Here is a 22,587-nt window from a genome sequence, read left to right as displayed (position 1 = left end):
AAAAGTCTTTTTTGGCAAAAATGCGAAAAAAAGGATTTTTCGGACCACCCCAAAATGGAAAAGGTAACAAAAAAACAAAACAAAAATACTGGTCTAATAATTTACGATAAAGAACAAAACTACCAATTTTCACAAAAATCTGAAAACCACTATATCGGTTTGGCATGGAATGGCTGTATAGTAATGAAACAGTTTGTATAGATAAAAATAATAATTAAATTTTATGCCTCGGAGGACAAACAGAGGAAAGCATATTGAACAATCACATTTTTAATATATTTTTCCCATTTCAATCACAGTTCTATCTTGACTCTGTTAGAAACCATAGAATAGTTTTATTCTCAACTGCCTCACTACAACAGAAACTACAAATAATCGTGTAATGTGTGAGGGGTTTTGCAACACAACTTTCCATTCGAAATGCAATGCAACTCCAAATCTACCAAATAACAGCATATTTTTTGCTCCGTTTTTTTTTTTTAACTTGATACTTATGATGGAAGCTACATAAAACCATAATTTTCATTATCATATGCTCGGTGTGAAGTCAGACCGGACCATGTGACGTTTTTATGATTTCGAGAAAAACGAACATAAAGTTTAATGCTCTGCAATTTTCAAAGCATTTAATTTTTTCGTTCAATACTGTTCTCAGAAATGTTAGCTACTCTCTGGCAATACTTTAACGCATGATAGTTGTAAAAAACATCATGTATCATACCAAAAAAGGCAGTTATTTGGCTGCCTATTCGTAGGGTAACACGGGGTGATTTGGACAACCCCTTTATCTCAAAAATTACGGCTCAACTTGGATTTTTTATAATGTCATTTCCTTCTATTGTTGAACCGTATGTACCTAAAGTAAAAAAAACTTTGGTAAAACTTCACAACTAGAGGGAAACGGTAGCATGAACACAGCAAGCACTTGAATCATCAAAAATGTGAGTTTTCCGATCGTGGTTTTAAGGTTTTTCCCGCAAATTAAACAAACTTTCCGTGTATTGTGCAGTAAAGTTCTGTTCGCATACAGAAGAAGAACAATTTGATGTAGCGAAACTGTATGTTTGATAACAATAAATGAAATTAATTGCATTTTAATTTTTGCGTGTTGTGTGGAGTGACATGGACACGTTTCTGTGGGGTGAATTGGTCCTACAGATTTGATACTTTTCTTTGGTCTAATTGATTCTAGATGCCGCTGAATTACAAAAAGAGGATGGACAGACAACGTTGGAACAAGGAGGAGCTTGAAAGAGCAATGTAGGCCATCGAGAACGGATTTTCTTTGACCAAGCATCAAAAGTGTTTGAAAATGCTCGACCAACAGTGAAAAGATTCATACAGAATTCGAGATGGTGTCAATTCAACTTTTCTGGTCTGGAATCTGGCCAAGACACCTGGTATCGATCCCAAAACATTGTTACTGATTGTAACATTATCCCAAAATACTTTACATAAACATATGTATATTTTTTTCGATGAAACACACACTGGACCAAATCACCCCACAGACGGTCCAAATCACCCCGCATCAAATTTTAATGTCCAAAAATCATCTCTTTTATTGTATGATATATTTGGTAGATTGAAGCTTTATATAATGATTAAACATTTTTTATTGAGAGAAAACAAGTGTAGCTCAGTATACAATGTGACATTTTTTATTTAGACCGTTTTGATTTGGAAATATTAGGCTTAGGTGGTCCAAATTCCCCCCTTTTCCCCTACATGGTCCACTCTTACTGAACCAAATGAAGCATTTTTTTTTATAGTTGGTTCACTATGACTGAACAATTTTGACATATTTCTCAATCAATTAACAGTAGTGAGTCAAAGTGTGCCATTCTGCTAGGAAAATTAGAGCGAGAAGGATTGTGAGTTTGTAACTGCATAAACATTTGTTTGCGTTCAGCATGATAAATAGTCTCTGCCATCTACTGTTGGCATGAATAGGCAAGGCAAACATGTTAAGCATAAACTCCCCATTTTCAATCATCTTAGACAGTATTCGTCAAAAGTTTAAATTCATTGTCATCGCTACAGCCTTATTCGCACACTGAAGACCGGCATTTTTTACTGATCCGTTCAGTCGGAGTGGACCAAGTTTATTTTTAATATAGGAGAAGTGGGGGCATAGTGGTTACCCTATGGTATATGCCCATTTCCAGCGTCCACATACCGTTTTAATTCCCGTTCCTCGAAGAATATTATAGGTCAACTCATTGTTGTTCAAGATATCAAACGGCTTTTACTATAAAAATTCAAAATAGTACACATTTCATCATTAGAAAAAAAGGTGAAAAATCGAACTTTTTTTTCGCTTGGAGGTAAAGTGGTCACCTAGTGGAGGCAAAGTGGTCACTCGCACATATCAAGCTGAATGGGATAGATTTATGCGTTTTTTCGTCCAAATTTGTTCAAATCACATATGAGATAGTAGGTACATGTATGAAATAAGCTTGGCTTATTCACCTAGAGTCTCAATTTAAATTTTCTCTTGCATACAAAAACGTAGTAAGAAATATATAACGTTCCGCATAAAGAGGCTTGGTTTAAGTAGAGTGGCATATTTATCCAGGGTCAAAGCCATAAAAGGATCTTCTTCAAGAGCAGAATATGATGATGTATATCAGTTTTAGTAAACAGAACATTGTAAGTTGTTATTCACCCATGACCACTTTGCCCCCAAACATGAAAATAATTTCTATGCTAATTGCTGATATTAAACAAAATATCTGTTCACCTCTCCTAGAATATGTTCACAGTCGTCCAAACTGATGATTTGTCCAACATATCAGATTGAATAAACTAATTTTCACGAGAAATTCCTTAGATACCATGCGCACAGAACTACGGTCGAATGGCTATCGAGAGAGTAATTTCTGTTTTTATTTGTATTTTTCATTTCATTTTCATTTATTCATTTATTACTTGTAGCGTAAGGACAATCCTTTTAACTTGCTACAATTGGTTCGCCTGAGCTTGAATTCAACGTTTCTGCGTTATTTAGAGACTTTTGCAATTATAATTCCATGAGATAAATAATTATTTTATTTTATTGCTGATTTCTTGCGTTTAACCATGCCAAACATTCACGACGGAACCTAGTTATGGAAGGAATAAGCTTAATATCAGCTGGTAGTAGGTTCCTAAATGTGATGCCTTGTACGAATAGAGTTTTTCGATAATGAGACGTGCGAGAACGAGGTAATGATAAGTTTCTTGTACGAATGCTTTGAGCAGGCTGTAATTTTTCGAATAAGTACAATGGTGATGCTGTATTCATAATTTTGAAAATGGTTATACACGATCGCAATTTATGCAAATAGTCAAATCGGCAACCAATTAATTGCTGTTGGAGATGAGTAACTCTGCAGAATCTGGATAAGTTAAACACGTATCGAACACAGCAATTAAGGGCAATACGTAGTCGATTCAATGCCATGACAGATGCATTCAAAAGAAAAACGTCACCATATCTGAAATGTGGTAGTAATAGGGATTTGAATAATTTCATTTTGATAACTGTAGGTAGTTTGCTAGAAGAGATTCTCAGTAACCTTAGCCCATTGTAGATTTTTGTACATTGTGCGGCTATGTGACTCTCCCATCCAAAATTATTCTGTACAAGAAATCCAAGAACGGAAGCTTTGGACACATATTCTATAGTGTCGTTGCCAAGTTTTATTTCAGGATGAATGCTCACATAAAGATTTCTCTTAAAAATCATCACTATGGTTTAGATAAATTGATGGGCAGTAAATTTCCTTCAGACTCGTTAATGAAAATTCGTTGATTTACGTTGAATCCCAGATGCATCAACGAAAGGTTCCTCGAAGAAAGGTAGCGCCGGTAGAAGTCATCTCGAACAATCTTGAACGCAAACTGCATGGTGATTGGAGGAGTTGCTCCGGTCTGTATAGGCATACGAACTAATCCTTTTGCAAACATCAATGGCGTCTCTCCCTCAGAGTAACCTAGCGCCTTCGAAATAGCCGTGAAGATATTTTTCTAGATTTTCTGTTGGGGTGTAGGGCACTCCAGAAAGCAGCAGATCGTTAGTTAGCCTTGTAGCCAAACATTCGTTGTTCAGACAGACATCAGTACGCACAGAGGAGATCGAGGCAGCAAGTTGATTTATTTCGTCTCGGCAATCCTTCTTGAATTGTTGCACTTCACTGCGTAAGGTATTTATGTCGTTGCGCAGCTCACCGCAACAAGAATCAATTTTCTTGTTAGTCTCATCGAAAAGCAACTGCATTCGGGTCATCATAACATCGAGTGTCAAAGGATGGTCCTGGTCCTGGTCTACCTGGTCAATATCCTCGCGGGAGTGTTTCGTGGTCGAATTTCGGTCGCCTTCTCCGAACGGCTGCAGAGATTGAGTAGTTTTGCATCTACCCGTGTTGCGTGACCAGTGCTTGGAAATATCTGTATCACATCAATCTTTTCAGCTGAATTTCCGGCCACATTCGATCATTATACCATTGCATTCGGGATACCGAAAATGAACCAACGCCAAACCTCACAATCACAGCAAGCCACTCACAGTTGATTCATCCAGTTTTTTTTCATTCTGTTTTTCGTTCTGTTCTGCGTTCACGGAATATGAGCAAAAGAAAATATCCCTAGTTTTGTCATTCATTGACATTAACATACCAGTTCATTCACTATCAGCATCGTTCTCGGACACTGACGAAACGGAGAAAATCGTCGAGGAAGATAAGAAAGTACAGAATGCTCATAATAGTGACAATAAATTAAATTGTTCAAACATGCAAGGTTTCCGTCTCAGTTAAATTGCTTTCATTTTACATACTGAATATGCAGTTCCAAATCCACTTCTCAGAAATGCTTCAAAAGAAGAATTCCGATGTAAAAAATACCGTCTTGATTCAAATTTCAAACATTTATTTTTTTTTTAATTCTGAATACACGAACATAAAATGGTGGTGTCCAACACACGACCGCAATGGGAATATTTCGAGCTTCCTTTTGCAAACGGATCAAACTATGCTATAGGATTAGCGGATGAAATTGCCAACATCCAGCTTTGGCTGACAAAGTTTGCATTCGCTACTTGGATCGATTCTGCAGAGTGCCCCCTCGCCGTCCAAGCCTAAGCAATCCTTAGCTGTGAGTGTGCATGCAGATCTTGCTCTTTTATTGGCATTTCCGCTTGCGCCACCGATTTGCGTTGCCCTTCCGGAGTGACTTCAAAAACAACTGAATAAGCAAGGCACTGACTCAATGAGAAAATCACACACATATCGGGACATTGAAAATGAACAGTCACAACATTCCTGACAATTCAATGGCAATGAATAAATGTGAATGAATTCTCATGACTCGAGCTTTAAGGAAAGCTAAGAGAGCACAGAATGAATATGAATGAACACAGTGTTTGCCGTCGAATGAATGACAGCAGCATCGACAAGCAAAATACACGCGTTACACTGATAAAAATATATTTTCAATGTTGCTTAACAAGCTCAATATTTCCAAGCCCTGTGCGTGACATCGTTGGGGAGTTATAAACAAACAATGGTGTTGTGATCGGATGAATCTCGTGAGTGCTTGGTGAGTGCAGTAACAATTCGCGTCATCGAAGGTACGGTGTCGCCACCTATGAAAGTTTCGCGTGTGAGTGAAAAATATGTAAACAAACCGTTGCATATTTTCTCTGTGTTGCGGGAGAAGACCGCAGGGCAGAACACAGCCACATCATTAACTAAGGACTGTAACAGTGACGTTGCCAAAGCTGTCACGAATGTCAACAATGATAAAACATCCGGAATAGAAGCCATCATTAAAAAGCAAGTAAACAGGAGTGCGAGCAAAAATTTATTAAAAAATTGTTTTTGTTAAATCACGGAGAAAATTGAATTTAAAACCAAGAAGGAACGAAAAATGTAAATATTTAATAATTATTAAAATAATGAATTCGTAAAATGAAATATATTTACAGCTTAAAGCGATATAAACGCCAAATAAAAGCGTTTGCTTTTGAGATCGTCCGAAACACACTTCGTGAGCTTACAAATCTTTAAGATTTTTCTTTTGCACACATCGTTTTGACACTCTCAGCCGTGGGAAACAGAAGATATGTCCACGCATAAAATGAAGCTGGGAGCATATCCGAAAACGAAGAAGGATAACCAACCTAATCTGGAATCGACACCGAGAAATTGCAACTCATGTTCGCACCCAGACTCTATGGAAGATATGGTGGAATGCGAAAAGTGTCTCAAGTGGTATCACTACTCATGCGCTGGCGTAGATGATTCCGTGAAAACGAGTAACTTTGTCTGCAAACTGTGTCCCGCTTTGACCTCGAAAGCTTCTATTTCCGGTAGAACTTCGTCATCCAGTAAACGAGCGGCGACTGTGCAAATCGAGCTACAGCAGTTGGAAGAGGAAAAGAGGTTACGTGAAAGATTACTTAAGGAGGAAAGTCAACAGGAGAAGGAGCTGCAAGAGAAGGAAAATGCACTCAAGGAACGAGCCATTCAGAAGGAAAGGGAGCGGAAGGAGAAGGAGAGGAAAGAAAAGAAGCAAATGGAGGAGGAGTTTATATCCAAAAAGTTCAGCATGATGCAGAGTTTACTGGATGACAGTGATTGCGGAAGCGTGAAATCAGCAAGGAGTGGTACCGGTAAGGTGCAACAGTGGTTACAAGTTCAGCAAATAAAGACATCGGAAACAGTCTCCGGAAATACAATCATCCCGACTGTTGTCCCGTCGCAAGCAGACAAACCGATAACTGACGTCACAACGTATCCAGCTACCGAACAAACAACTAAATTAACTCCGTCCAAAGGGAATCAGCTACTTCTCCCTCAGCAAACGCAATTAGCAGGATTGCAGAGTCACCATGCAACGTCATCAGAACCGTATCGTCAGCGTGAATATCCAACTCACTCGCAGCAAGGAGCGGCATCGTCCGCAAATGTACAGAGAGTTCCCGTACAGTCGGAGGAGATTTGTCAGGCGTGGCAAATACAGAAGCAGACACCGCGCGGGGTATACATCGATGCAGTTCAGCAGTCAGCGATGCAGCCCATATCATCTTTATGTTACTCTACACAACCTACTATAGCACATCCCCCGAACCCAACCGACGTACAAGCGTCAATAAGGAATGAGGTAAGCCTACCGCGTCCATTGTTTGGAGCATGCCTGATATCCAGTGTTCAGCCACCAGCAGGTCAGTGTACAGAAAATGTTCAATCGAATTCTATGTATCCGCAATTACACTCAATGCAAACAATAAATTGCCATCCATTGACTTATACAACACCTCGAGCGTATCATAATCACCAACACCCGTCCTCCGTTGCACCCAATCCTATGCATAGTGCAGCGATTTGTGATCATAACGGAACGCCATCTATGACTATTTTAAATAATCAACCACCTATTATTTCCACATCGTTAGCCGCAAGTACACCTATTAATGTCAATGTTGGACCGAGCACCCATCAACTTACCGCACGCCAAGTTGTTCCAAAGGAGTTACCGATATTTAGTGGAGACCCTTCCGATTGGCCAATCTTCATCACCAGCTACAACAACTCTACGCAAATATGTGGATATTCAGATTCGGAGAACCTTATGAGGCTGCAACGAAGCATTAAGGGCTGTGCTCTCGATGCCGTAAAGTGTTTTCTTTTACATCCGTCAACTGTCCCAAATGTTCTCTCCACCCTATACACGCTCTATGGGAGACCCGAAATAATTGCAAACAATCTTCTAAATAAAATACGATCGACCCCATCGCCAAAGGCGGACAAATTGGAGACGTTGCTGAATTTCGGACTCATAGTCCAGAATTTATGTGCTCATCTCAATGCAGTGAGAATGGAAAATTTCTTGAAAAATCCCATGCTGCTGAATGAGTTAGTAGGTAAACTGCCGACAAATATACGGTTAGATTGGGCACTATATCAACGCCAATTCGAATCACCAGATCTAGCCACGTTTGGGGAGTTTATGTCTACGATTGTCACAGCAGTCAGCCACATAGTTCCGCCCGTATTTCAAAGTTCCCACAAAAATGAACAGCAAAAAGAGAAAAGGTTCATCAACGCGCATGTCATCGAAGAAAACAGCAATGTATTCAATAATTCTGACAACCAACAAAAACCTTGTCCTGTATGTCAGAGGATTGGACATAAAGTAAAAGATTGTTTCGAATTCAAAAAACTTGATGTCGACAGTCGTTGGAAAGCAGTGCAGCAGAACCATTTGTGTCGACGTTGTTTAGTGCCACATGGAAAGCGACCTTGTAAGAGCTTTGTGTGCGGCATAGATGGCTGTGAATACAGGCATCACAGACTTCTCCACTCAACAAAATTGCGCGAAAAAACCAAACCGGCAACAACGTCTGGAACAGTCACCCTACATCATGAGAAAGGAAAATGCGTTCTCTTTAGAATAGTCCCCGTCACAATATATGGAAGAAATATTTCCGTCGACACCTTCGCATTTTTAGACGATGGATCGGAGCTGACACTAATAGACAAGCAGCTTGCTGATCAGTTTGGAATGGAGGGTCAGGCCGATCCTCTCTGTCTACAGTGGACCGGCAATGTGACTCGTAGAGAAGCCGATTCGTGTGTTCTTCAATTAACAATATCTGGTCGTGAAGTCAATAAAAAGTTCCCGTTGAGAGATGTCCATACCGTGACTAATTTAAAACTTCCGAAACAAACGTTGCGGTTCAGCGATATGCAAACTCAATTCCAGCATTTGCGCGGACTTCCAGTAGAAGATTATTGTAACGTTTTTCCGTCTATACTAATCGGCTTGAACAACACTCACCTCATCACCAATTTGAAAATACGAGAAGGGAAATCAAATGAACCAGTGGCAGCGAAGACCAGACTAGGGTGGTCTATTCACGGAAGCATACGAGATGGTGATGATCCACACGACCATCGTCATGTGCACGTATGCACGCGATCACACGACGAAGATCTGCACAACCTTGTACAAAATTTCTTCAATATTGAGGGGGCAGGAGTATCCGCTGTCCGTACGTTGGAATCTGCGGATGATCAACGCGCTCGTGTCATTTTGGAGCAAACCACATCGCGCACAGAAACAGGCCGTTTCGAGACGGGGATACTTTGGCGATACGACTATTTGGAGTTCCCAGACAGTCGTCCGACCGCTGAACGCAGGTTATTCTGTTTGGAGAGTAGACTGAATAAGCATCCACAGCTATATGAGAAGGTGAGGCTGCAAATAGCAGAATATCTGCAAAAAGGATATGCGCACAAGATTACAGTAGAGGAACAAAATTTATCAGATCCCCGACGAGTTTGGTTTCTGCCATTGAATATAGTAGTGAATCCAAAAAAGCCAGAAAAGCTACGCCTGGTATGGGACGCAGCAGCGAAGACAGAACAAATTTCATTCAACAGTATGGTTCTCAAAGGACCAGATTTTCTGGTATCATTACCTGGTGTCCTGTTTCGTTTTCGTCAGCGACAAATAGCAGTTACTGGCGACATTCAGGAAATGTTCCACCAAGTCCTGATTCGCAGTTCTGATCGCCAATCGCAAAGATTTCTTTGGAGGAATGATTCCTCGTTTCCCATCGATGTGTATGAGATGAACGTAGCGACATTCGGTTCGACGTGTTCCCCTTGCAGTTCACAATTCGTGAAAAACTTGAACGCTAAAGAATTCGAACAACAATACCCGAGAGCATCCAAGGCCATCCTAGAAGATCATTATATGGATGATTATCTGAGCAGCTTTGATAGTGTGGACGAAGCAGTGGAAGTGTCGACGCAAGTGAGAACTATCCACGAAAAGGCAGGATTTCGTATGCGAAACTGGTTGTCGAACTCCAAGAAGTTAATGGAAGTGATGGGAGAAAATGCGACAGACAAATGCAAGCAATTTACTGTCGATAAAACAAGTGAATGCGGGCGAGTCCTTGGTCTACAGTGGATTATGGAAGAAGATGCTTTTCAATTTACCTTCGGCGATCGCAATGTAGTTCAGACTCTTTTCGAGCGCGATTCTCCGCCTACTAAACGGGAAATTCTTCGCTTCGTTATGAGCTTCTTTGACCCTCTTGGTTTAATATCAATGTTGGTAATACAAGGGAAAATTATCCTGCAAGATGTATGGAAATGTGGTTTAGATTGGGATGAAGCAGTGCCACACGAAATATATATTCGGTGGAAACGCTGGCTAGTCTCTTTACGATGTTTAGAGTTGATCACGATTCCACGTTGTTACTTTCCCATGTACGATCGATGTAACTACAATGATATGGAGCTCCACGTCTTCGTAGATGCAAGCGAGGAAGCTTATTCAAGCGCAGCATATTTTCGAATTGTGGAACGAGGGGAAGTCAGATGTGTCTTGGTATCGTCAAAAACCAAAGTTGCTCCGGTGAAATCCCTTTCCGTTCCCCGTCTCGAACTGCAGGCTGCTATAATCGGAGTCCGTTTGGCGAAGATGATCACAGATTCTCACACCCTGGAAATTAAGCGTCGTACATTCTGGACAGATTCTAGCACTGTTCTGTCCTGGATTTGCTCGGACCATCGCCGTTATAAACAGTACGTTGCCGTCCGAGTAGGAGAAATCCTGAGCGAGTCAACCATGGCCGAATGGAGGTGGGTCCCATCACAGATGAATGTAGCTGATGAGGCTACAAAATGGAACCAGAACTCCGTGTCCAGTTCCGAGTCTCGTTGGTTCAAAGCACCTGAATTCCTGTACGACGATGAAGAAAGCTGGCCTCGTTCGAAACACGTTGTGACAGAAACAAAGGAGGAAATCCGTATGGGTCGCGTACATCAACACGAGAGAGTTGAATCTCTTATCACCTTCGAACGTTTCTCCAAATACGAACGATTGATCAGAGCAGTGGCGTTCGTCTTCTTCTTCGCACGCACCTGTAAAAAATCGACGTCGATAAGCCATCCTCAAGGATTGTTGCAAGAGGATTTGAAAAAAGCAGAGACTTATGTTTACAGACAAGTTCAAGCAGAAGGATTTTCCATGGAATTGACAAAATTCCAAAGAAATGGGTCGCAGAAATGGAGCCAGTTGAATAAAAATAGTGTACTATACAAACTCTCACCGTACCTGGACGAAGACGGAATCATTAGATCTGATAGCCGCATCAGCGAGGCTTTATGTGTGCCTTACGAAGTAAGAAAGCCTGTTATCCTACCGAAGGACCACTATGTTACAAGGCTGCTAGTCAACTATTATCATCGTAAATTCGGACACAATAACAAAGAAACAATAGTGAACGAATTGCGACAGAACTTCTATATTTGTAAAATGCGAGTGGTCGTTCGCAAAGTGGCGAAAGAATGCATGTGGTGTCGCGTATATAAATCTACCCCGAAAATTCCACGAATGGCACCACTACCAGCAGCCCGTTTGACACCATACGTTAGGCCATTTACGTTTGTAGGCCTAGATTATTGCGGGCCATTCCTGATTCGGCTCGGTAGATCAAATACCAAACGATGGATAGCGTTATTCACCTGTATGACTGTGAGGGCAATTCATCTAGAAATAACAGGCTCTCTCTCTACAGAATCCTGCAAGTTTGCAATCCGTCGGTTTATAGCCAGAAGAGGTTCTCCACAGGAAATATATAGTGACCAAGGAACAAATTTTCGCGGCGCAAGTAATGAATTGATCAAAGAAATACGGGGTATTAACGAAAAACTCGCTGATACATTTACTAATACCGCTACCCAATGGCATTTCAACCCTCCTGCTTCCCCCCACATGGGTGGGGCATGGGAACGCATGGTGAAAACTGTGAAAATAGCATTGACTTCTCTTTCATTGCCAAAAAAACCGGATGACGAAATATTTTCCACTGTGGTCACTGAGGTGGAAGCGATGGTTAACTCGAGGCCGCTTACGTATATTCCGATTGATCCATGTAATGGGGAATCCCTAACACCAAACCATTTTTTGCTGCTCAGTTCGTCAGGAGTCGTGCAACCAACAAAACCACCAACCGACGAACGTATTGCTCTTAAAAATAATTGGAATCTTGTGCAGGTTCTACTCGACCAGTTCTGGAGACGCTGGACCAAGGAATATCTTCCAACGATAGCTAATCGCAGTAAATGGCTAGAAGAGGTGAAGGCACTATTGGTGGGAGATTTAGTCTTGATAGTAGATGAAGCAACGAGGAATAGTTGGACGAGAGGACGGGTGATTAGGGTGTATCCTGGAAAGGATGGTCGCATTCGTAGAGCGGATATACAGACTAAAAGCGGTATTCTACAGAGGCCAGTTACTAAATTGGCGGTCCTTGAAATTGAGGATAACGGTATGGCTGGGTCAAATCACCAGCAATACGGGGCGGGGGATGTTGCGGGAGAAGACCGCAGGGCAGAACACAGCCACATCATTAACTAAGGACTGTAACAGTGACGTTGCCAAAGCTGTCACGAATGTCAACAATGATAAAACATCCGGAATAGAAGCCATCATTAAAAAGCAAGTAAACAGGAGTGCGAGCAAAAATTTATTAAAAAATTGTTTTTGTTAAATCACGGAGAAAATTGAATTTAAAACCAAGAAGGAACGAAAAATGTAAATATTTAATAATTATTAAAATAATGAATTCGTAAAATGAAATATATTTACAGCTTAAAGCGATATAAACGCCAAATAAAAGCGTTTGCTTTTGAGATCGTCCGAAACACACTTCGTGAGCTTACACTCTGTAATTAATATACTGATTTCTCGAAAACTTGTACCGTGTTTATCTTACAATTAGTGGAAATTGTTGAAAAATAGTTTTTCTTAGCTGTTCCGATGCTCCGAACCAAAATTTATTTTTATTTAGTAGTGAAAAAAAGCCGTTGAAGTACACCCTCTGTCAATCTACCTGCGAGAGAGGTAAACCGAATTAATGAAATTTGATTTAAAAATATCTGCTTAGTGTTCATAAAATACCTAAAATACAAAGATCTGGCTTCTATTCAATCAGTGCTCTAACATTTTTCAAAATATTTTCCTTAGAACGTGTGAAATGTGGACGTCAAAAGCTGCGCAAATTGCCCGGAGAACATGCAAGTCGGACGAAATTTGCTTGAAGCTGACTCCGAACAATCTGAAAAAGACTTATTGAGGGCCGTGCTGAACGTGCTGCAAACCGTGCCAAAGTTGGGGGCAGCGATAGACCAGAGACATGATACACCAAACCTTCCAGATCTTGCCATCAGAGGCGAATTAATTACTTATGATTCAAAACACGTTATTCAGGGGGTCTTCGTAGCCACTTGGTTACGCGTTCGCTTACCAAGCGATCGATCGTGAGTTCAAACTCAGGGCCCTCAATTGACCATCTTTGTGTTGTTATAGAATAACCACGTCCACGCAACCATCATCAGCGATGGAAATCGATCCACGGTGGAACAAAGAACAAAGAACGATTCATCCATACAACTGCTCTGCTCTGCAAGAAACATCGGGCTGCTGTCCTATAAATAACCCAACAATGATCAATACCAACTGTCTCCGCTGTCCGGTCTGCTGAACAATGGAAGAACAGATAGAATACGCTTACGCCTAAATGGCTACTACTCTGTAATTTACCATAATGTAATGGAACAGAAAACTTAGCGCCTAAATAGCTACTACTAACTACTATGTAATTTACAATTTATAGAAACATAAACATATGTACATGTACACACTTAAAACCCGGCTCTGTTACAGCTAAAATGCTAATGAGCCTAATAAATAAATAAACGGGATAAAAAAAAACACGTTATTGCGCATTTTGCACCAAGTTGGACTGTTTCGGCCTTTTCCATAAGTGCGAAAATACGAATAAAAGTGCGCTCTAACATCGAATCATGTTGGTGTCTTCAGCTCACTTGTTCTTCGATTGATAACGAATAAGTGCGCTGAAGACAGCAAATCGATTTTTTGCAAGGTCGCACTTTTATTCACATTTTCGCACTTTTGAAAAAGTGTGAAACAGTCCAACTTGGTGCAAAATGTGCAATAATAAAGAAATAAAATAAAACATACTTAAGCAAATGATACAAAACAGCCATAACGTGTTTGCACTTCCCTTTGCCAGCTTTACAGGAACACGAAAACAACCATTTGGAGAAGGAGATTTTCGTACGAATTTTTATTGTATGGGGTTGCGAGCTTGGAGATGATGACTGGAGGCAGGACGAGAAAATACTGAAGCCTTCATCGTGAACTTCTTCAACACCAACTATTAAAAGATATCCACCTTTGAATACTCTTTCGCCTTCGACGACTAAACGGCTTCCACCCGCAGCGTAATCGAACACATCCGCAAACTCCACAGCCACCTAGCAGGTTTCATTTTCTCCGACTGATGGCTCCTGATAATGCATGAAACAAGGTCACAGAAAAACACTTATAAGTTAAATTCAGCTTAAGCTACGGCAAAGTTTTTTTCACTGCATAAGGAAAACTCATTTTCCAACCGTTTGGAAGATAAATTTTGCACACAATTATTAATTTTTATTAAAATTTAGTATCCTGAAAGTTTGTTAACTTTTTCACAAGTAAAGACAGTGTCCTTTGGATGCGGTAAGAAAACGTTTTCCCCTGCAGTAAATTTATGTGATTTAACTAAATTAGCATCCTAGAGGATAGTTCTTTCGATACATACTCACCATTACGAAAATTTCTGCAAAAAACGTTAAAAACGGTGCGTTTAAAAATCACATTATTTTTGCAATTCTTTGTTGACATTCGCTTCACGCACACAAGCTGTCAAATTCAGCTTCGTAGTCGCGAATAGAACAGGAAACTATTGGTATGGCGGTAGTTACACAACTTCTGACAAACTATCACAATTTTGACATGCGACATGACATGACATTTGACATGGAGTGCAGGGTGACTCAAAAGTCATTAAATTCTTCAAACATAAGGTAACTATCAATACGGCATCTATAATCAATAGTTATACTACCAAACAAGCAGGTGACCTCTTCGCCCTGCATGACCAATTTGCCCCACTACCCCTACTCAGAATGTGCACATTTCACACTAACGGTTTCAAGCACATTTCGACAAGGTACCTATTAACTTCAAGAAAATGTTTTGTTGGTTCGAATTCGGCGCTTGGATATAGTTTAAATTTAATATACAAATGATTGATACATAGTCCACTCTGTCTGCACATGGTATAGAGCCATTTCTCCATGGTAAATGGTACATGGTCCGCTCGGACTGCATACTATGAGGGATTTACGTAGATCAATCATAACAATTTCGATCCGTTATTCCTGCTATATGCGTAATTTTCCAAATCTGTTAAATGTGGTATGAAGCTTACATATTGCTCAACCAAATGTAATCAATAACTCGAAATTTTCAATTTTGCGACTTGGTCCCCTCTGACTTAACACCGACCATATGGCCAGCTGCTTTGGCATGGAACTGCTGAATGGTATCAATTCCCACAGTATGTGTGAAATATTGAGAGCAAAAAACTTTCCTAACTGTGTCAATCTTAATCGAACCCTAACTCTCAACACTCAAGCCGTTTTCATTCCTGATGACGAAGCTGGTGGTATGATTCGCATATATCCAGTATTTCAATTATCAACTAGCAACCGCCGGAATGTATCCTTGCTAAGCTTATGTATGTCACAAACCGCCTTCGCACCTTATAATGTCCATCGCTTCTAGGAGCTTCTAGCAGTCGCCCTCCAGTTGTATTTCACCTGAATAATGTAGCTGCCGGAATGGTTCTACTGTATGAATAGTGTCAGAGGCTTGCGCATGAAAATTGATCAGCTGAATCTGTTGATATTCAGCTACGATATGACGTATATTAGGGTGCCAATGAATGTATGGGGAAAAATCGACCTTAAAATCTTAAAAAGTTACCCCATACAAAACACCACCTCGAAAAAAATCCTGTGCAAAATTTCAGCTCAATCGGACTTAAGCGAAAGTGGCGCAAAGTGGTCAAAATTTGAGTTTCAAAAAATCGAAAAATAACCCAAGGGGCGAGGTTGGTGGTAGGTTAAATGAAAACGGCGTTTTCGATTTTTTCATGTAGAAGGTATTAAAATTGTATTACTGTCATCTCGAAAACAATTTCTTTATCAAAAATCGACACTCTGGGATGCAAAACGTATGCTTTTGGCTGCCAATGAAAATGGTCATCTCAATTTTTCATATTGTACTTTGTGCAAAATGGTGGTTTACACGATAAGATACCCAATGCGAAATATTAGCTCAATCAAACTTCATTTTTAGTTTCGCAAACGGCACAATTTGAGTTCATTGAAAACCGAAAAACCATCCGAGGAAAGTATAAAATCGGGCTTTTCAATAAAAAACATTTTTTTTAAGTCAAATGTCCTAAAACTGCATGAAACGTCAAGTTTTACTGTTATTTTTTTTTCCAAAATATATTTTTTATTAAGGCACATGTGGCGTTAGCCTGACGGGGCCGGGAGTCCAATATTTTGACAATTTTTGTCTTACAACTATGTTAGTAAAATGTAACCGATTACTCGCGGTTGGCTCGAGGTTAGTATTACAAGTGTTCTCATAATTGGTATGTTGCAGTCTTCGATGCTCTATACGTGTGCCCGACACGGGCTACTTCCTATTGGGATGCAGCTGACCATTAATCAGCAACGCTCCCTAGTCTGTACCCCATATCTAGCGTGGTGCGTCTTTCTCGACTCGAGGAATCCAGGATAGAATGGTCACTAGCCGGCGCAATCATCAGTTCGTGTAGAGTTGTCATGAGCGGTACAACCTTTGGCTCTTGTTGAATGATCAGTGGACCGCACAACCTTTGACCCGTGCATCTGTAAAGAGTGTGTGTATGTATTGCCGCGACTAAGTAAAAGTTTATCGATCGGATAGGAGGGATATGAAACGGGGACACAACGAAGGAAACATCATTAAACGTTGACATCGGCGTTTCTGAGGAACAGGTATAGATGAAGCAGAAGATCAGGATCCCGGCTACCTAAGATATCCCGGACGGGGATATCCGATTGTCTGCCTTTTGCTCTCAGTGCTCTAGAGAGCTGAGAGCGAGCAGCATGGAACCGGATACACGACCAGACAACATGCTCGATGTCGTGGTAGCCATCGCCACAATCACAAAGATTGTTTGCTGCGAGCCCAATGCGATAGAGATGCGCGTTTAGGTTGTAGTGATTGGACATAAGCCGAGATATCACGCGAATGAAATCACGACCGACATTCAATCCCTTAAACCAAGCTTTCGTCGAAACCTTAGGGATAATCGTGTGTAACCAACGACCGAACTCATCTTCACTCCACATGCGCTGCCAACTAACGAGTGTGTCCTGACGAGGAATGTGAAAATATTCATTATAGGCAATTTGCCTTTCAAAAAGTGTGCCTTCTGAAGCGCCCACCTTAGCTAGCGAGTCCGCTTTCTCATTCCCCGGAATCGAGCAATGAGAGGGAACCCATGCTGAGGTAATCTTGAATAATTTTTTGACCAAAACACTCAATAGATGTCTTATTCTTGTTAGGAAATAAGATGAGCGTTTATCAACTTTCATTGAGCGGATTGCCTCTATTGAGCTGAGACTGTCTGAAAAAATAAAATAATGTTCGATGGGCAGTGTTTCAATGATCCATAGAGCATAGTATATCGCACCCATTTCTGCGACATACACGGAACAAGGATCTTTGAGTTTGAAAGAGGCACTGGAATTTTCATTGAAGATGCCGAAGCCAGTGGACCCGTTTATGTATGAACCGTCAGTAAAGAACATTTTATCAGATCCAACTTTCCCATATTTTTCCGAAAATATCGACAGAATAACATTGGAGCGTAGGTGATCTGGTATTCCATGGATTAGAAAATCTATAGTACTGTTATCTCAAAAACAAGTTTTTGTAAAAAAAAACCATTTCTCAGCTAGAGAACCAAGCTGAAGTTTCATTTCCATTCACTTTACGATGTTACTGTCTATTCTCAATGTCACTTAACGGGGGACCCCGGTTTGGAAAATCGAATAAAAACAATTTTTTGTCGATTGTAATCTCGACGAGTACATTCAAGTATTCATTCGTTCAAGAACCACCTGCGAAACTGAGATTAAATTTATCATATGTTTACGAACGGCTTCATGCAGATTACCTTTTTCATCAACACCTGATATTTACAAACCATTTGCATTGATTGCATTTCGGTCGACACGAACGAACAGTCAGGAAATTGACGTAGTTCTTCGGAATCATTTTCCGCCGTTCTTGCATCATTTTGACGGATGATTGGGTATTTCAACAGGATAATGTTCATGAAAGCCAGACGGGCTTTACTTTTGTTTACTGGACTGGAACTTCTGGGAGATTCTGGACAGGTCAGTGAAGTCCTGTGTCATTAAAACCTGATCTCATCGGACCGTCAGTATACGTTTCGTTTGGATAGCGTCGGCAAAAAAACTGCAGCAACTAGTTCCTACTAGACTTATAATCGAATATTTTTATAATATCCAACACTATAGTTGAGTCGTTCGATGGTTATAAAACATAGTGTATTCACTTACTCATTGTGCTGTCAGATTGCCACCAGTTTCACGGTGACATAATTGAAACAAAAACACGTTTCAATGCTTCACTAAATCAAACCAATTATAATAAGCTGTCACGTGTTGCTTCGCTCCGACACGATAGATGGGCTAACCCCAAAACGTCGAAAAAAACTATCCATGCTCATGAACATATCATTGGACTGACCGTCCGGCAGGAACCCCCTATTCCTCGTGCATTCCGGGACACGAAAGGCGAAACATGGAAGCAGAACTGGCCGTGAACGGGCCTTGCTAAGCATAATTTTAATTAAAAAACTTTCAACTTTTATTCCATCCACCACTGCTGCCACTTTCCTCTCTGGGGCTTCGACTATTCTTTCGCTTGTCTTCGGCAAGACAGATCCTTTTTTTTAGAGCTCCACTGTTCTCCTTCTCCTCCGAGGGGAGGAAAGCGAATAAATTAATGAGATATCATACCGTTTGCGAAACTGGTGTGCTTTTTGTTTCCCAACGGGAGCACCCGCAGCTTTTTCCTTACTGAGGTTCATTTTAGCCAGCTTTTTTCCGTGTTCGTTCGCTTTTTTCAGTTCTTGAAACTTGCGGTGTCTGGCGTTGTCTTTTTTCAGTTGCATAACCAACTTTACCTCCAATGACAGATTTCCTATTGCTTTTGTTCGCAGCGATTTTCTATTAGGTGGCGTTACGCCGTTCAGATTGACGCGAACGCGAATATTTGAAAACGGATTTTTTTCCAATGTTTTCAACCTGTTGGATAATACCGTGTGTTTGCCCTTCCTGTTATTTATTTTATTCGTGTTTACGATTGACGAGGAAAAAAAGCGTTTCAACATCCAATCGGGGAGAGATGAGCGCGAGTAAAAACTTTCCAAACGTTTCGCCAGCCTTACCAGCGACAATATCCGATGAAGATTTTATTTCTGTTTGACATCGTTGTTATCCTCGCGCAGGGATGAGAAAAAGGGGAAAACAGCGGGCGCAAAAAAAAAGTCGACGTAGTGAATGAGCAACAGACAAGTTGTTTATTGTTCAGACACTTTTGTGTTTCTTTCTATTTCATCGTTGTGTTGTGTTTTTTTATGTTTCTGTCTCGAGACAGCGCTTTTTATATTCTTTTTTTTAACGGGAGGTGGGGAATAAAATGTCCAAATCATACGCGGATATCATTGCCGAATTGTTTCCCCGTCACCCAAAAAAAAAACGGGATTTCGTGGGGTGAGAGAAAAACAAAAATGCGGAAGGGCATGAAAATGGAGATCATATCACCAAATGTTTTGAAATGTTTTTATATTGTTTGAAAAGCTCTCAAAAGGACGCACTTCCTTCTGTTCTTGATTCACCATTTTCAGTTTGACTTCCAAAAAGTTCCTTGTTAATGTAGGGATGACAAAAACGTGGCACACACCTGTACTTATCGATTTTTCGATTGGCTTAAAAACAACAGAGCGCGTTTGGAAATGCGCCCAAATGTAGGCTTGTAAATTATAACTCCAAACATCGAAATGGCGTTTCCAAATGAATGCGTTAGCTTTGGCCACTTTTACCTATGCACTGTGGGAAATCTGACGAACAAATTAATAAAAATTGTTCATCAATCCATCTTTTCAAAAATTCTATTGAAAGTACATAAGAAATATATACTTTCAATGAATAGACGAATTTCACGCCAACTCGTCTTAGGAGTTGCACTATTTCAGATTATGTTTTGGGTGTGAAAATATTAACCATTTAAGTAACTTTGCATGTTTGAAATATTCCAAAATCAATTAGGCTACTTTTTGAAAAGGGCAAAAAAATCTATAAATTTTTTTTAAAATTTCTATCTCAAAAACTATATTACTTAAAAAAATATTAGTCAAAGAAAGAAATGTAGTAAATCGTTTAAATTTTCATAACAAAATATTTTTTTTTGTTTTAAATTTTGTTTTAAATTTACACTTATTTTTTTTCAAAAATTAAAATTCAGTTTTCTCAACAACGTATTTCTTTTTAAATTATCAAAAAATTATGTGAATAATCCATCAACAATTATCAACAAGTCGTCCGTAAATCTGAAGATGGGCACTTTTACAGGAAAAAACTTTTTCTAACAACAACTTTACCATGTTTTTTTTTTTGAAAAATTATTATTTTTATTAAAATATGAACTTTTGTCGAAGGACAACTTTCTAACTTTTATAGTTTCTGGAATATAAGGAATTTTTGTATGAAGATTCCTGAAAAAAATATTTTTTACTCGTAACATTTTCGTATGTAAATTCTCACGTTTGACATGATCCTGACATGTTCCTTAATAGAAAAAAGTTTGCAGAACGTGTAAATCGTGATAAATTATACATGAAAATGTTACGAGTTAAACAATCATAGTAATTTTTCAAAGAGAACGTGAAAAAAGTTGTCCGAAAAACTTCTTTGCTGTAAAGGTGCCCATCTTCCGATGTTTAAGTGACTCGTTGGAATTGTAAGGGCTATTTATATCTATTTTTTCCAAATTTTCAAAAACACATGTTTCCGAGAAAAATGAGTTTTAATTTTAGGTTTTAGTTTTTTTTCCAATTGAATTTTTTTTCAAAAATTTGTTTGATATTTTTAATGAAAACCTGAATAATTTCCTATATTTCATTCTTTGACCAATATTTTGTAGGTCTTATAGTTTATCAATTAAAATTTTTCGAAAAAAAAGTTGGAAAAACTCAAAATTTCCAAAAAAAAATAACACACAAAATCTATCAGGCCTACAAATTTTTAGTCAAAGAATGAAGTGTAAGAAATTATTCATGTTTTCATTTTATATTATAGATCAAACAAATTTATTAGAAAAAATCATTGAAAAAAAATTAAAAATTAATTCTTTTTCGAAAATATGTTATTCAAATTTTCTGAAAAAATTGATAAAATGTTAGGAGTAATACATATTTTTTTCAGGAGTCTTCATACAAAATACCCTATATTCCAGAAACAATAAAGAATAGTAAGTTGTCGTCTTCATATTTTAACGCGATCTAAAGCTTTGTCGAATGCACTATATCGCTATCTTGACTATTAACAAAATTAGGATTAGTTGTTTTTTTCACAAAAAAAGTGAAAAAGATGTTATAAGGAAAAAAAAATTTTCCTGTAAAAGTGCCCATATTCCGTCCATAACTTGTTGATAAAGGCATGGGCTATCTACACAATTTTTTTTAGAATTTTGAAAAAATGCATTTTCGAGAAAATTGAATTTTAATTTTTAATTTTTTTTAGTGTAAATTTAAAAAAAAGTTCTATAAGTATTTTTTTTATAAAAGTTTAAAGGATTACCCAAATTTTTTTCTTTGGCTAAAATTTTGTAAATCTCATAGTTTCTGAGATAGAACTTTCTGATAAAATGACAAATAAAATGGTAAAATGATAAAATGATAAAATGATAAAATGATAAAATGATAAAATGATAAAATGATAAAATGATAAAATGATAAAATGATAAAATGATAAAATGATAAAATGATAAAATGATAAAATGATAAAATGATAAAATGATAAAATGATAAAATGATAAAATGATAAAATGATAAAATGATAAAATGATAAAATGATAAAATGATAAAATGATAAAATGATAAAATGATAAAATGATAAAATGATAAAATGATAAAATGATAAAATGATAAAATGATAAAATGATAAAATGATAAAATGATAAAATGATAAAATGATAAAATGATAAAATGATAAAATGATAAAATGATAAAATGATAAAATGATAAAATGATAAAATGATAAAATGATAAAATGATAAAATGATAAAATGATAAAATGATAAAATGATAAAATGATAAAATGATAAAATGATAAAATGATAAAATGATAAAATGATAAAATGATAAAATGATAAAATGATAAAATGATAAAATGATAAAATGATAAAATGATAAAATGATAAAATGATAAAATGATAAAATGATAAAATGATAAAATGATAAAATGATAAAATGATAAAATGATAAAATGATAAAATGATAAAATGATAAAATGATAAAATGAT

At 38.4% G+C, this 22,587-nt stretch overlaps 1 protein-coding gene across 1 annotated transcript; it reads left to right on the top strand.

Annotated features, from left to right (window-relative positions):
- The first annotated feature begins 6,120 nt into the window (after nt 1–6,120).
- On the top strand, nt 6,121–12,420 carry LOC129773213 (uncharacterized). Its single transcript, XM_055776800.1, has one exon. It carries the CDS (start codon nt 6,121–6,123, stop codon nt 12,418–12,420), a length of 6,300 nt encoding a protein of 2,099 aa, XP_055632775.1.
- Nucleotides 12,421–22,587: the final 10,167 nt, after the last annotated feature.

The sequence above is a fragment of the Toxorhynchites rutilus genome, chromosome 3, assembly GCF_029784135.1.
Source record: "Toxorhynchites rutilus septentrionalis strain SRP chromosome 3, ASM2978413v1, whole genome shotgun sequence".
Lineage (NCBI taxonomy): Eukaryota > Metazoa > Arthropoda > Insecta > Diptera > Culicidae > Toxorhynchites > Toxorhynchites rutilus.
The sequence above is the reverse complement of the archived record's forward strand: the minus strand, read 5'-3'. Positions and strand labels throughout refer to the sequence as shown.